This window comes from Cryptomeria japonica, chromosome 11 (assembly GCF_030272615.1).
Source record: "Cryptomeria japonica chromosome 11, Sugi_1.0, whole genome shotgun sequence".
Taxonomy (NCBI): Eukaryota; Viridiplantae; Streptophyta; class Pinopsida; order Cupressales; family Cupressaceae; genus Cryptomeria; species Cryptomeria japonica.
Genome location: NC_081415.1, coordinates 425,083,449 through 425,097,499, shown reverse-complemented (window position 1 = coordinate 425,097,499; position 14,051 = coordinate 425,083,449). Strand labels below are relative to the sequence as shown.

General features: G+C 36.5%; 1 protein-coding gene across 1 annotated transcript; it reads left to right on the top strand.

Annotated features, from left to right (window-relative positions):
* The first annotated feature begins 1,161 nt into the window (after positions 1-1,161).
* On the top strand, positions 1,162-13,724 carry LOC131073643 (uncharacterized). The gene is made up of 4 exons (XM_058010143.2): positions 1,162-3,144; positions 12,258-12,322; positions 12,444-12,481; positions 12,591-13,724. Exons 1-4 carry the CDS (start codon positions 2,200-2,202, stop codon positions 13,166-13,168), a joined length of 1,626 nt encoding a protein of 541 aa, XP_057866126.1. The 5' UTR covers positions 1,162-2,199; the 3' UTR covers positions 13,169-13,724.
* The last annotated feature ends 327 nt before the right edge of the window (positions 13,725-14,051 follow it).

The following is a 14,051-nucleotide window of genomic DNA, read 5'->3' as shown; positions in this document are numbered from 1 at the left end:
ATTTGTAATCTGAGTTGGCGCTCAGAACAGGGGTTGGTGCTCATAAATCATAGGAGTTGGTGCTCCTTTGAGTTAGTGCTCATAAATCACAGGGGTTGGTGCTCCTTTGGGTTGGTGCCCATAAATGTATTGTAATCAGTTTTTCATTGCGAGGTTGGATTGGAGCAGTAAACTCCAACAACTATTTTCACCGAGGTTTTTCCCACATTGGGTTTTCTTCGTATATCTCTGTGTTATGTGGTTACCTCTTATGTGTGTGTGCATTTAATCTATCTACTCATTATACTTTGCACATTTGTTTTTACAGGTTTAAATTTCTGACTATCACCGATTCACCCCCTCTCAGTGATCTCCTGTGTTCTTCATTCCCCTCCACGTGAAAAACCTTAAATTGCACTTTTTAAAAATGTCTAAAAAGTAAGAGAACATTGTACGATACTCAAAAGAGAACATTGGAGGATACTCAACAATTAGTTGACAGTAAAATTGCATGAAACAAACAAAGCAAATGCTTGGTTGTGACTCCAAAAGTTCTTAGGGACCAATGGATCAATCTTTGAAGACATTTATGTTTAATATTTGGTATAAGAAGTTTTCACATTGGTGGTTTGTGATTTAACCAAATTTAGCACTTTTTTACAATGATGATCTTTAGATGGAAAAAAAATTTGATCATTTTTTTTAATAAATATTTGCATCCAAGACCTTAGGGGAAGTTTCAATTTCTAAAGCTTAATTAAATGTAAATTTTTGCTAGACATTTCACACTTTTGGTCATCAATGCATCTATAGGCTATTATCTTTTTTATGTTTTATTTTTTTTCCTTTAAAACATGTGCTTTTATTTGATTGGTCCTGCAATATATGCTTGATCTTATAGATTCCAGCAATTATAGAACTCTTATCAAATTTAGAGGAATCTCTACATAAATTACTATGGCCTAACTATTGCACCTCCTTTTGATGCAAGTGCTAATTAATTGAAGAAATAAAAAATAGACCCAAAGTGTCCCCTCTCCTCTTTTAGGTAGGAAGGGGCCTACCCTCTAATGATCCTTTCTACTTGGGATTTAATTCATATTAAAAGAAAAAACCCAATAAGAAACCCGAATAAAGTATATTATTTAAGATAACGAATATAGGGGAAAGACCTGGTATCGAGGTTGGGGAGGAGAGCTGGTAGAGAGTATTATTATTACTGTAATTTTTTTTTTATATTATACCAAATCAAATGGAGACAAAGACGGAGTGCGGACAACCTGTAAAATTTACAGTCCGTGCGAATACGTCCGGAACAAGTGTTAATATATGAGAACGTTGAGACTTTCCTTGATTCTTGAGCCTGGTATGACCAAACCCTAAAGAAGCCATTTTTATTCTCTTCTGGCCCTCCCTCTCATTCTCCTTCCGACCGCCGTGTCTTCGCAAGCGCAAGGAATTTTCCTGTCGCGGATTTCAGTCTACGAGGGAAGATTTTTGTGAGAATTGCTGGGGGGGGAAGATTTGTTGGGATCGATCTCATGATCTGCGGAATTAGTAAGTTATGAGGTGCGTGGAGTCAGCGGAATGCTAGAAATAGGAAGAGAGTTGGTAAATTTACGACTGTCGTCGTTGATTTAAAGATTTTCTAACGTTGAAATGGAGTAATTGGAGGCGTAGGTGATGATTTGATTTGTACAGGTTGCGTAGTGCAAAGAAAATTTGACGTTGACGTTCGGGAATGGATGTGAGGGAGTTGAATGAATCATGATGATTCACGATTCACAGTTACAGTGCATTTCGGTGCTGTTTGAGATGGTAAGAGGGAGTGAAGTCGTTTAAATATGTTGTATTTTGATGGTGTAAGAAATTATTTATGGTAAGATCGTTTGGCTGTTGGCAACTTGGCCGTGGCACAAGTTTCTCGACAAAAAAGCTGCACCGTACCACCAGTTGCCTTCCATTGTTCGGACGTGGATAAAACTATGAATCATTTTCAGGAAATGTTTTAACCCTTGTTGAAAACTTGATCTTTACCGATCGCATGGTTGAAGGTCATTATTAATGTTGTCACAGATCTTGAGGTCCGGTCCGAATTGGCTTTTCAGTGCATTTTTTATTGCCGTTAACTGAATTGTTTATTTTCACGTTCACAGGTAGTTTTTGGTTTAAAATGGCAACTAGGCAGGTAGAATAGACAGAGAAAAACACAAGAATAGAATGTACGTGTTAGCAGCCTCCAGAGCGGAGGCGCGTATGAATTGGCTCAACAGGCTGAGGTCTGCCAAAGGGTTTCCTGTTGAGCCAGGCCTCAGAATGGAAGATTTTCTGAACTCCGCCACGTCGCAGGATCGATCCCCTGCCCTTTCCTGCACGAAATCTTGTCAAGTGAAAACTGAGAGCGGTGAAGCCCAAGGGGACGAAAAGGCTAGGGCTCGTGTGAAAGGCGCGACAAAGAAGAAATCTTTGGCCGCGGTTAAGGAGGAGAAAAAAGACTGGCTGGAGATGACGAATAATGCCTTGGCTGAGCTTTTCTGCATGCGACAAGACTGGAAATTGGATGACAGAAAGAAGACGAAGCGTAAGAGAAAGCAAGACAAGCCCAGGATCTGTCCGTCTCTTGACGCCAATTCGTTGCCATCATTGAGCGCAAATGATGATAACATTGTGGAGAAGCCTGGGAAAGCGAGCGATAAGGCCGTTTGCACGTCTTCGCCGTTAAGTGCAGTGAATAGTGTAGTAGCGGGAGCAGGGAAAAAGGAGTACGATGGGGAGATTAGTCCCGTGAAGAAAAGAAAGGGCTTCAGAGAAATAGCGGATGACAGTATTGATGGCAGTAAGAGGTCAAATGCTGACATATCTTCTTCTTCTTGTAATTCTTGCACTGAAGTGACTCTCATTGACACCAGCCTTTCCATCTGGAGATCACGAAAAGTTATGTACAGGAAAGGTAGCGTTTGGAAAGTCGGAGACAAGAAAGCAGAGTCTGTTTCCGACAAATGTACTTTGGTTGATGGGCATCTACCCGCAAGAAAAGGTTCCAAGAGCATTGCTACTTCAAGTTCTAGGATTGTAGAGGATAATAATGCTGCCCATTGCTCAGCACCTGTCAAGATTCAAACTAGGAGAGCGCATGATTCCAACTCCATCTCTTCAACAAAAGATGTAAGCATACTTGCTGCCGAGCTTTCCTAAATGTAATGTGAATGCTTTTCATTTTATCTGTTTGTGAGTGCCTCATACACTGAACTTGGACATGTTTAGTTATCTTTCGCTTTACGTTGTGTACTCTTTCCGATCGTCCATATCAACTCGTTAGTATGTTCTGCTTTATGCCAATCAATTCGTCCAATAGTATAAGAGTCAGCTTTATGCTCTCGTTGGAGCACATAGCTATGCATATGACATTACACCATTGGGTACAATCATGTTTGCAATTTTTGCAATGAATCTTGTTTTGTGCTTTGTACCGACTAGAGGAAACCACCATTGTTGGCAATTTGGACAAGCTATAGAATGGGATCATACGTTCTGCCCAGGAGGGTCGGAGTGTCCATGGGAGTTGACGTTAATGCCATTCATTGGCACTTAACACAGGCTAAGTGCCGCTCTGTTGTAAATAATCGGTCAAACAATCTAGAATGGAGTGAAACAGTCCCCAACCCTAACAGATCATGTAACTTATTTGTGGCTCGTCTAGGCTTTTAATTATTCTCTTTGCATGCCATATCCTTGAAAATATGTCAGGCATAATAGTTCGCACCTCCAGACTAGTCTGATCAGTGTTTGAGAATATAAAGTACTGAGCGGTCGGCCAGGTAGTTCATTTTGTTTCTAGTGTAACTGTTACACGTCATATTGGGGAAGAAAATACATACCCAAAATCCGAAAATTTAGGATGTAAATCTCTTTTAACACCCACGGGCTACATCAAATGCTTTATTATATGAATAATAACGATGCATAAAATAACAAATTTATTTATTTGTTGATGAAGTTGCAGTTTATTGACCTAATTAGCTTAGTACCATCGTCCATGAAAATTCTTTCCACATTTGAAGTGATAGTTAGAGTAATCACTTATTACATTTATTCTTTAACTACACATTTACTATCATGTAGTTTATTTACTCCCATAAATACAATATTACGGTTTACCTTGCTTTTCACGATGCTTAATGCAGTTAATAACTATTATGTAGTTTATTTACTCAACTCAATACAAAGTTCATTTTGGTTTGCACCATGCTATTGTAAAAATTCAAAATTATTTAAATGGTTGCATTAATTGAATAGAGGAATACAGTAGACACAATATATAAATAAAACCATACTATTATAATATATATTTCTGGGCTGTCAACCCTTTCAAGGACACTGGCCATGAGCTAAGATCCGAATTAGTGAATATTGGAAGCTGAAATTTATGAACTTGTTTTGTTTCTCCCTAAAGGTTGAATATATCTGCTTTCAGAATATATAAATTGATATTCGACCAGAAGGTTGAATATCAATGTCAGCCTGTTACAAAGGGCAGCTGGGGCTTGATTTTGAAAGTTGTAGGCTAATTGCATCTCACTGGAGAGATTCTGTGTAAAACTCAATTGGATTATAATTGATCAAAGTTGCCTGTATCTTTTAGGCATGTAATTGTGTAACATTAGGCTTATCTGTTTTGAATTAAGCATATGGATTAAAATATTAGACCACATCTCTGGTTGGGGCATGCCTGCAGTTGACTACAAGCTATCAATGTTTTAGTTATTTCAAGTTATGGCTGTTTAAAGTTCATCTTAGGCTGCGTCTCAAATATATGCTATGACATTTATCCACAGCTCAGCGCAGCCATTTTGCTGTACTTATGTTCTAGTTACATATGACCTTGCTAAAAGAGACAAAGCTCTTGACTATTACTAGAGGAATCACAATTATCTTTTTTTTCTTTTAGGGCACAACAAAACAGACCTAAACCAAACCAGGAATTGGCTTCGTGCAGTTATTAAGTGTCCAAGTGCATACTAAACCCCTTGAAGAGAACAGATGTTTATGAGAGAAAAATAGGCCATTCCAATAAGAAAAAAACACCTGTCAGAGAAGAAACCACTCAAATCAGAAGTACATCGAATTGAAGGTGCATTGATGGAGGTTGAAGGATATTTTGATGATATTGACCAGTCACAGATGGCGCTGATGCAGATCAAATTGAAGTCAGGCTACCAGTCTGTAAATTGATGATGCAGGCTAACATGCATAGATAAACAGTTATGCACGATGCAAATACATGCTCGGGGCTTATCAAACAGATTTGAAACTCTGATTATGTTTTCTGAATGGATGAATATAAATAAGTAAATAAAATGTTACGACCTTTTTTTCATGACATTCAGGTACAATTTAGATATAATTTGGCATTGGAGCTAATCTATACTACAACTGAAATTTGATCAAACTCATCAAGGCGTTCTTTCTTAAGATGACTTTTTGAGGTTCTTTTGTGTATTGATATTTCTTTTTGATTTTGTTGGATGATGCGATGAAGTCGCTTTCCATTTCTCTAGTTCTTCACATTGTTTTTAATATACAATCGATTGAATATGCATATCCATTATCATCAAGACCTAGGCATGGCCTTAAAGATTTCCAAATGAAGCATTATTATTAGTTTCTGTTTTTTTAATTGTTGAGGAGTTTCTGTCCCATAATTATTATTTTGGTTGCTACACTATATTTATTATTTAGTTTGCTTCCTCATGCTTATTATATGGGCTGTTACACCATATCTATTTCTTTCTGCAACAGCTTTATTGTCAATATTTTTACCCTAAAAGAATGTAGCAAGCTTATAAAGCCATCAATTAATGAGCTTAATTCTGATCGATGAACAAGTGGAAAAATTAAATGACCCTTATCATATTTATTCTTCCGCCAGAGGAGGTCTGATGCTGGGTATCTTCTTCTTCCTCCTTATTCCAATCCAATGACAGTTGGAACATTAGTATTGCTTTTAGTTATTGAAGTATAGTCATTTTCACCCTAACATGTAATGTGTTCTTTGAGGTGGTCACCCAAAGGGTAGGAAGCGTGATTTAGTACAAGGCATCAAAGCACAAGAAAAAGCCCGAGCACCCAATTATAGTAGTGGAGCCCAATCAATTATTTGTCCCTCTTCCCTACCTCTATCATCCAGTAGGCAACTTGATATGACTACTTCATGATTAGCATTCAATACGGTAATAATCTGAGCTAAACTGCAACAGTCCGTTCTCTTACTCTTGCTGTACTTGCAGTTACACTCAGCCTAATGCTACATTGTATAGCACAAATGCCAAATGTAATGGTGTAAAACTCCTGCTGCGGCACTAACTCCTTGATAATTTGGTGCTCCTCCTTGGTTGTCACAATACTCAATTGGCATTTCCCGGGTTGGCACATGGCATAGAGGGCTTCAGCACAGATCAAGGTCAACAAAGCTTCCATAGTCCCCAATATGTTAGCAAACTAGTCAACACAATGCACATCTAGAAAATGAACCAGAATGGCAAATTATCAACTGTTAAAGAATTGAACTCTTTTGTAATCGCTCTCATTTGTAACCATCTTTCTTGCAAGTATTTATACATCCTTTTGGCCGCTAAGTTCAACACATGATAAAATTCCAGTTAGGCCAATCAGCAAAGCTACGAAGCATTTCCCTAGTTTTCTAATGATGGGATTTCTCATTCTCAGTCTTGTAGGATTTTTGTATCATATGTAAAACACCTGTTCGGTATCTTTGAATAGACGAGCGTAATTGTGCATTCTCTGTCTTTTGGATGTGTGATAATTACCGTGTTGTTTCCTAATACAAGTTCATTCCATATCTCAATCATTTACTATCTAGGTGTATTGGGTTGCCCTCCACACTACCATGTTAGACTTTGCAGTGTGGATCAGCAGCATTTTCATGTCATATCCAGATATGGTTTGGATACATGAGTGTCATATCTAGGTTATATCTGTATAAGCATAGTTGTATTTAGTATGTAAACAATCACTAATCTAGTATCTTAATGAAATCATAGCATTTGTTTCATCATATTTACAAACTAAATCATTTCATCTTATTCACAAACTAAATCATTTCATCTTATTCACAAACTAATCGAGTACTTTAGCTTAGAGTGGGTGAAACACTGAAATATCACTAACTTCTAGTTTTGTTCAAAGCATTATCAACTTCATAATAATATCATTCCAACACAAATAAAACTTGCCTTCCAACATAAAGCAAAATAGAGGAAAATTATTCATTCCATTCAAAGCACTAAGAAACATCGATTAAAAATTTTAAATGCATTTGAATGGATTGCAGTTTAGAATCTAGATTGTAAGTATGTCACTGACACTCCAGAAATATGAGATAGTGTAGGAAGAATAGCACCTACAGTAAAGTGTAGATTCTATTCTAGATTATGTTGGTTTAAAATGGGAAACCTTTAGAAAAACATGGCAAATTAAAAAAGAAGAAAATAACAGTTTCTATTATTTCATATCAAATATTGTGCCTAGGGATAAAAATAAACAAAGTACAAAACCCTTGAATTTGTTAAATGCTACCAGTCACAAAATTTTGTAAAAATTGTCTCGAGTCTATTAGTTTCTATAAGTTAATGCTGAGACTCAAATATAGTGCCTTGAGATAAGAAAAAAACAACATACATAGATACTGAATTTGTTCGAGGTAACCCATGATAAATATTTGTAAAAATTATCTCGAGTCTAAACTCAAGACTCTCAACAAGTCACACTTACAAGTTATAACATACAATACAGAAAAAAAAAGGAAAAAAGAAAACAAATTAGTTGAATGAGGATATAGAGTGTGAATTTTGAAGCTTCAACATCCTACTTTCGCATTTGATCACATTCATCTAATGCCTCATCCAAGATGGCTAGAGTCTCGTCAAAATAACTGCACAAAGCAACTGAAGGGACCTAGTGGATGGTGATCTGCTTGAATTGCCTTCGGATCTCTGATTTGCAATGTTTTCTAGGCTACCACCTGTGCTCTGATTTTGTGCATGTATTTGAAACGAGGCCCAAACAAATAAAAGGTAGACAGAGACAAAAAAGCCACCATTTTGAACATTTGCAACAAACAGTTAGTTGTCTAGTTTGACCCTGGATTTGACCAAAACTTTGCAAACTCAATTTAGTTTGCACAAAAACTTTAGTCCTATGGAAAACACACAATAATGTCATTCACAGTTTTACATATTTTTAATGTAGCACAAAACAAAGGGGGTTTATAATAAAGTATTCCATCAGAAACATTTGAACATAAAATAGAAATTTATGTAAGAAATAAATGACACCGTCAAAGTAAAATGTGCTATGTCATATCTTTGTTGACATCTTTCTTCTCAGCATAATCTTAAACTTGTCTGCAAAATGTCAAAAATACCCGGACCTTCTCAAATAGCACCCGGTCAAGTCCAATTTCATAAAGTGTTTCTTCAATCAGGGGTTTATCAAGTCTTTGAGATATGTTTGCTCAATATCAATTGTAAGAATTCAAGAAAGTTTATGTTGTCATGATATGCATGAAAATATAACAAAATACAAAAAAAAAAGTGGAATGATTTACCTATCAGTAATATTTTATAAATCGATGCTCACAATTCACAGGATGTCATTCCTCAGTTGGATGAACATCTACTATCAGCTTTGTTCCTCTAGTATACCTCATCCTCAACCAAATGGCTAAACAAAAGTTTTCAGTTAAGCCCCTTTATTTGCCTAGTGCATCTATCATTATACAAAGTTACAAACTTCAATGTTTCAAAACGCCTCCAGCTTATGAATCATAGCCATGATCAGACAACACATGTCCACAGGGCATTCACCCTTTAAGTCGTTATATAGTTTTAGTCCCTTGCATTTAATGAGATGTCAAATGCTCCTTCACCCCAACCATCCTGAAAATAATCAGAATAACCACGCAATTTCTGCTTGTATGTGTCAAAATCAAAGATATTCTTTGTGAAACTCGTGCAAAGTATACAAACGACTTACAAGATATATACTGTCAAAGACCAATTCCGATTTGAGGAACAAAGTATGGCTTCCTTTGGACAAGCGTAAGCTAAAGAGTTAACATCACAAGTTGAATCCTATTAGATATGATCAAAGTAGCAGATAGCGTCTCCAACTCCCTTGGGATGCAGGATACCAGTATGAGTATTCACGTGTTGGAGACAAGAATTGAGACATCTCCAATCACAGTGCATCTCCAAACGTCTCAGTTTTGAAAAACCCTAAATCAGGAGTGTCTCCCAAAATACACTAAAGTTCAAAAGTGAAAAAACCCCTAAAAATTCTTTTAGATTCATCACGAAACACAACAAACACACAAAACATGTAAAGAGAAGCAGAAATTTGAAAGGATATTGGTATGCAATTTTTCTAAGTATGCCTCCCTGCATCTATTTTTCTTGAGCCTCATATGAGCACGTGAATGGTCTGTATCTTCCCATAACACTCAGTTCTTAATATTAAAAACTTGAGTATATAAAACTACATATATAATACTTATGGAAAAGCTTTAAAACAACCTGTTTCTTGCCGTTTAACTTTAAACTTTAGTCTATAAGTTTAAATTTACACAGAAATAGGAATAAAACGTTAGCCTTGACTTCTCTTAAAGAATTCAATGTTTAGTAATTATAATTATATATTTCACATTTTTTAAGTTTGAATTATATATATATATATATATATAGAGAGAGAGAGAGAGAGAGAGAGAGAGAGAGAGAGAGAGAGAGAGAGCTAAAAACATTAGTTAACCATCATATCCATACATCTCCAGGTACCTGTCTCCTTTTTTCTCAAAAATGATGTATCAGCACTGTCTCCCATACTGTTACCACTTACCATTACCATTCTTCTGGCAAGTATGGATATGATGGTTAACTATTAGCTTGTTATCCTCTTACTTTTCTCCTCTATCTGTTGTCTTCTCTTTTCGTGACTGCAAAAGAGCATGGTTAGGTTTTCAATTTGTTTTAGGTTTTGGGGACATTTATGGGATGACGGACCTGGGACCAGGCATGCATCCCTGTGGACACTTGTGAATAAGTTAATAACTATCCCTAAATGCATTTTCTCTTATATTTAACCACAATTCTCTTCTAGAAATCATGTTCTGCTTATCTCATAACCATGATACTGTCAATCTTAGAAGAATTAGCCTTATATTTGGTATATTTTTCACTTCATTTGGGCACTGGATCTGATCTACACTTGGACGAAGAGTTTTTGATAGACTAAAGGTCAAACAATGCAGACATCATTTATAGTGACATCTTCTGGATGCACATTTTGGTCTTGATATTTCTGTGTGATTAGAAGTGACAAATGCAATTCTCTCTCTCTCTCTCTAGTTATAAATGACAAATGCAGTATAATATAATATTATATATTTATATTACTCACAGTTCAAGATATTAAGTACAAAGTACACTATTACCAAGTAACACTGACACACAAATACAATGGCTAATCTGTGTCATTTAACGATTCAAATGCCATGGCATGCTCCCTCCTTTCTTCCCCTTATGATGGATACAAGAAATGCCTACAGCCCTCCGTTTCCTTTGAGGGGGCTGTTGCAGACTGGTTGTTTATCCATAATTACTAGATGGTTTGCTGCCCCATACTTATTTATGTTCCAGAGAGGTTTTTGCTGCTACATTTATTTATGGAATTGTTGTCTTGAGGTTATCATCCGTCAAAGACTTGGTGAGTTCATGGGGCCATGAATTAGTAGTCCTGACTTACAATGAGGGAATAACAATGGACACCAAATTCTATTTTACAATATTGGAGGTTGCCCTGAAGAGTGTTCGATGATGGTCACATCTCTTACATTTTTGGGGATCCAATCATCACTACCCTCTATGCTGACTAAATATGAACGTTTGTATGCGAGTACTTGTATCTTTTGACGCAATGTTTCAGGGATAAAAAGACTGAGTTGTAACATGTTACATATTCTGTATATGATATTCATCAAATAAGTTTGAATTCATGTGACAGAAATAGGGATTTCGAGGAAGTCATTTAGGTTGCTTTCAATTTATTATCATTACCAGAACTATGGCTTTCCTAGATTGGGAGCAGATTTTCTTTAAGTTGCTGAATCGTGGGATTTTTCGGGCGATTCCAGGTACAAAACGTACCAGAATCGGATTCTGAAACGAATCTCCTGTGGGTTTGTCCAGGGTTTGGTTTTTAGATGCCAAAATGTTTAGTGATTCTAGTTTGATCTTTATGATATTCTTATATGCGCGTGCACACACACAAACACACACTAATTTTGTATGAACGTACCAAAAACATACACAACCCCCAAAAAAATTCTTCCGTACTGGCATTTCGTACCCATGTACCCATTCCTGTTCCTGTACCCGATTCAGCAACTTAGATTTTCTATTGGATCTTTCTGAGTGTTGTACTGCTTCCTTATGTGATCAATAAGCACCTCCTGATTGAATCAGGGGTGGGTGCAACATTCAGAAATAACGGTTTTGAAATAACAGGGTGCTCCTAATAGGATGTTTCCTGATTAGATTATAAATGCTATTACCATATAATAACAGCAATGAAATATATGAGAGTACATGTTCAGTGGCTATGTGAGTGCAGTCTGGCGACATTATTATGAGTTGTTTAACATTCATTTCATATGCTGTTCTGGATTTGGTCCTACTCAGAGATTCAAAGAATCAATTTTTGTTAAGAGGAAGCATCAGGTTTCTGACTGCAGAACTGCTTTAGCAATGTTCATGTTTCAAAATTTGCAGCCATCGACTCGCCAATCCTGTCATAGTACTCCTTTTACCTCATTGATTGTATAGTAATATCTGGCATTTGGTATTTCATTTTGCAGATTCAGTCTTTGGTATTTCAAACGACGAGATATTTTGTTCTGCTAATTTTGATATTAAAGCTTCCTCTGGTCAATGTCAGATGTTTCTAAGAAACAAATGAAAAATGTCTGGTATAAGAGGTGGCTTGTTGTCTTTATTTTGGAAATTCTCCTCTCTTGGTTGGTCATTGTTTCTGCTGGAATAATCAATTCCAAGAAGATTATATACAAGGACTACAAGTGTTCCTTAACCATGTTTTTGGATTGAACTAATAGATAGTGGGTATAGAATTTATTAAGAACTACAGTTGAACTGAAGCAAATGTTATACTTTGAAGTTCAAACCATCATTCTTGAAATTTTTGTGCAGACCAATGATCACAGTGAAGTAAGAACAGAAGTTGAAGGGCAAAGAATACCACAGACTCGTAATAGGTATCTTGAATCACAACTGCTAAAGCAAATTCTCAACTAAGGATTTTAGAAAGTAGATGCTATATATTTGGTTTTTGTCTCTGTTGCTCTTTAATTTGAATTGTCTGTCCATTTTGCAAAGGTGCGGCACGAAGAGGCACTTATATTCAGGATCTATGGGTATAATAATATGTTTCTCGCTAGCTTGCTGGTCGTGTCTGCTTCTGTTTTCTTATTTAATAAAAGGTTTTGCCACACAGATAACTGAACTAAAATGGTGACTGCACAGATTGTAGCGATGATGGAACTCTAGCAGAGATTAGGAAACAAGCGACGGAGGAGTCATTGAAAGTTGTTCCTCAAAGTATCGTTTGTCCTGATCATCCAGTAAATCAGCCAATTGAAACGCTTCTCTTCTCACTTTATCAGGTATTCCTGCAAGCTGGAAAAATGGGCCTAACAGCTCGTGAAGCAGTTTCTAGAATTCTTGAAAAAGGACTACCCGGTCTTCATGGTGGAGGCATTGTTCCAAGAATTCAAGTGGCAAAGATTTTAAAAACATCACCATACTTCATGCAGCTTGAAGAGTCAAAGTTTGTTCTTTGCAGTGCCATCATTGGAAATGAAGGGCAGCATTTAAGTTTGCCTATAAACCTTATTGAATCAAGGGAGGAAGTAATATTAGATGGAACTATTGAAAAGAGTGAATTGGTAAAGAAAGAGAAGCAAAGCAGGTCTTGGCAGCATTTGGCGACAGTGGCTGCTATCCGAAGGGTAAGAACAAGGAGGCGTAGTTTGATATTGAAACAGTCAAAAGTCAAACCTTGTTTATCACGAAAATCTGTCAAAAACAGAGGAGGAAGTTAGTTGTTCATAAGGATGTGGCGTCTAAAACTGTGATGCGTTTACAGCTAGAAATGCCCTTCAGGTGATGCAACCTTCTCCATGACTGCAATCATAAGAACCGCCCCTTGGACTCTGGCTTCTAGAAAAACCCACGAAAAAAGGTCATGTTTCAGGATATTTGTGTTTTTAGATAGTTTAGGGAAGAAGGAAATTTATCTGTTCCAGTGGATTATCTCACTCAACTTTTGATCCCCACGAGTATTATGCTGGCATCTACATTGGATGTATTTTTGTAAGACTTTAACAATTGATTTAAGCCATTATTTGGTGCTGCAGGAATGGGCACACGATGCCAATCTGTTAGCTGCAGTCATTCTTCTTTCTAATTGATAACATTTCCCCCCAACCCATTGAAAGTAAGGAAAAAACAAGATCCAATGAACGTGGTTCTTTCTCCACAGGTGCTGCGAGGTTAAATTTTTGTCCACTGAAATTTCTTGGCATATGGCAGGTTAGGCTTGGATTCTCCAGGCTTCCAACTTGGATTGTTTGATGATCAATCAATCTTCTTCGAAAATATGAATTGCTTTGCACAAACATGGAAACACTTAATTAAATAAATGAAAGCTCATGTCAGTATAATAATTAAATGTATCAAGAATGTTGCTTGGATTCTCCAGGCTTCCAACTTGGATTGTTTGGTGATCAATCAATCTTCTTCGAAAATATGAATTGCTTTGCACAAACATGGAAACACTTAATTAAATAAATGAAAGCTCATGTCAGTATAATAATTAAATGTATTAAGAATGTTTTTATAGTTTTTTGTAATTTCAGGTCGTTTACATAAGATGATCACTATGGATAATTTTGTGGCAAATATAAAGTCTAGCGTTTTTCCATT

Coding starts and splice junctions, on each gene's coding strand:
- LOC131073643 (XM_058010143.2), top strand. CDS start 2,200: ATGTACGTGTTAGCAGCCTCCAGAGCGGAGGCGCGTATGAATTGGCTC. Junction 12,323..12,443: donor ATACCACAGACTCGTAATAG/GTATCTTGAATC, acceptor CATTTTGCAAAG/GTGCGGCACGAAGAGGCACT. Junction 12,482..12,590: donor CTTATATTCAGGATCTATGG/GTATAATAATAT, acceptor GTGACTGCACAG/ATTGTAGCGATGATGGAACT.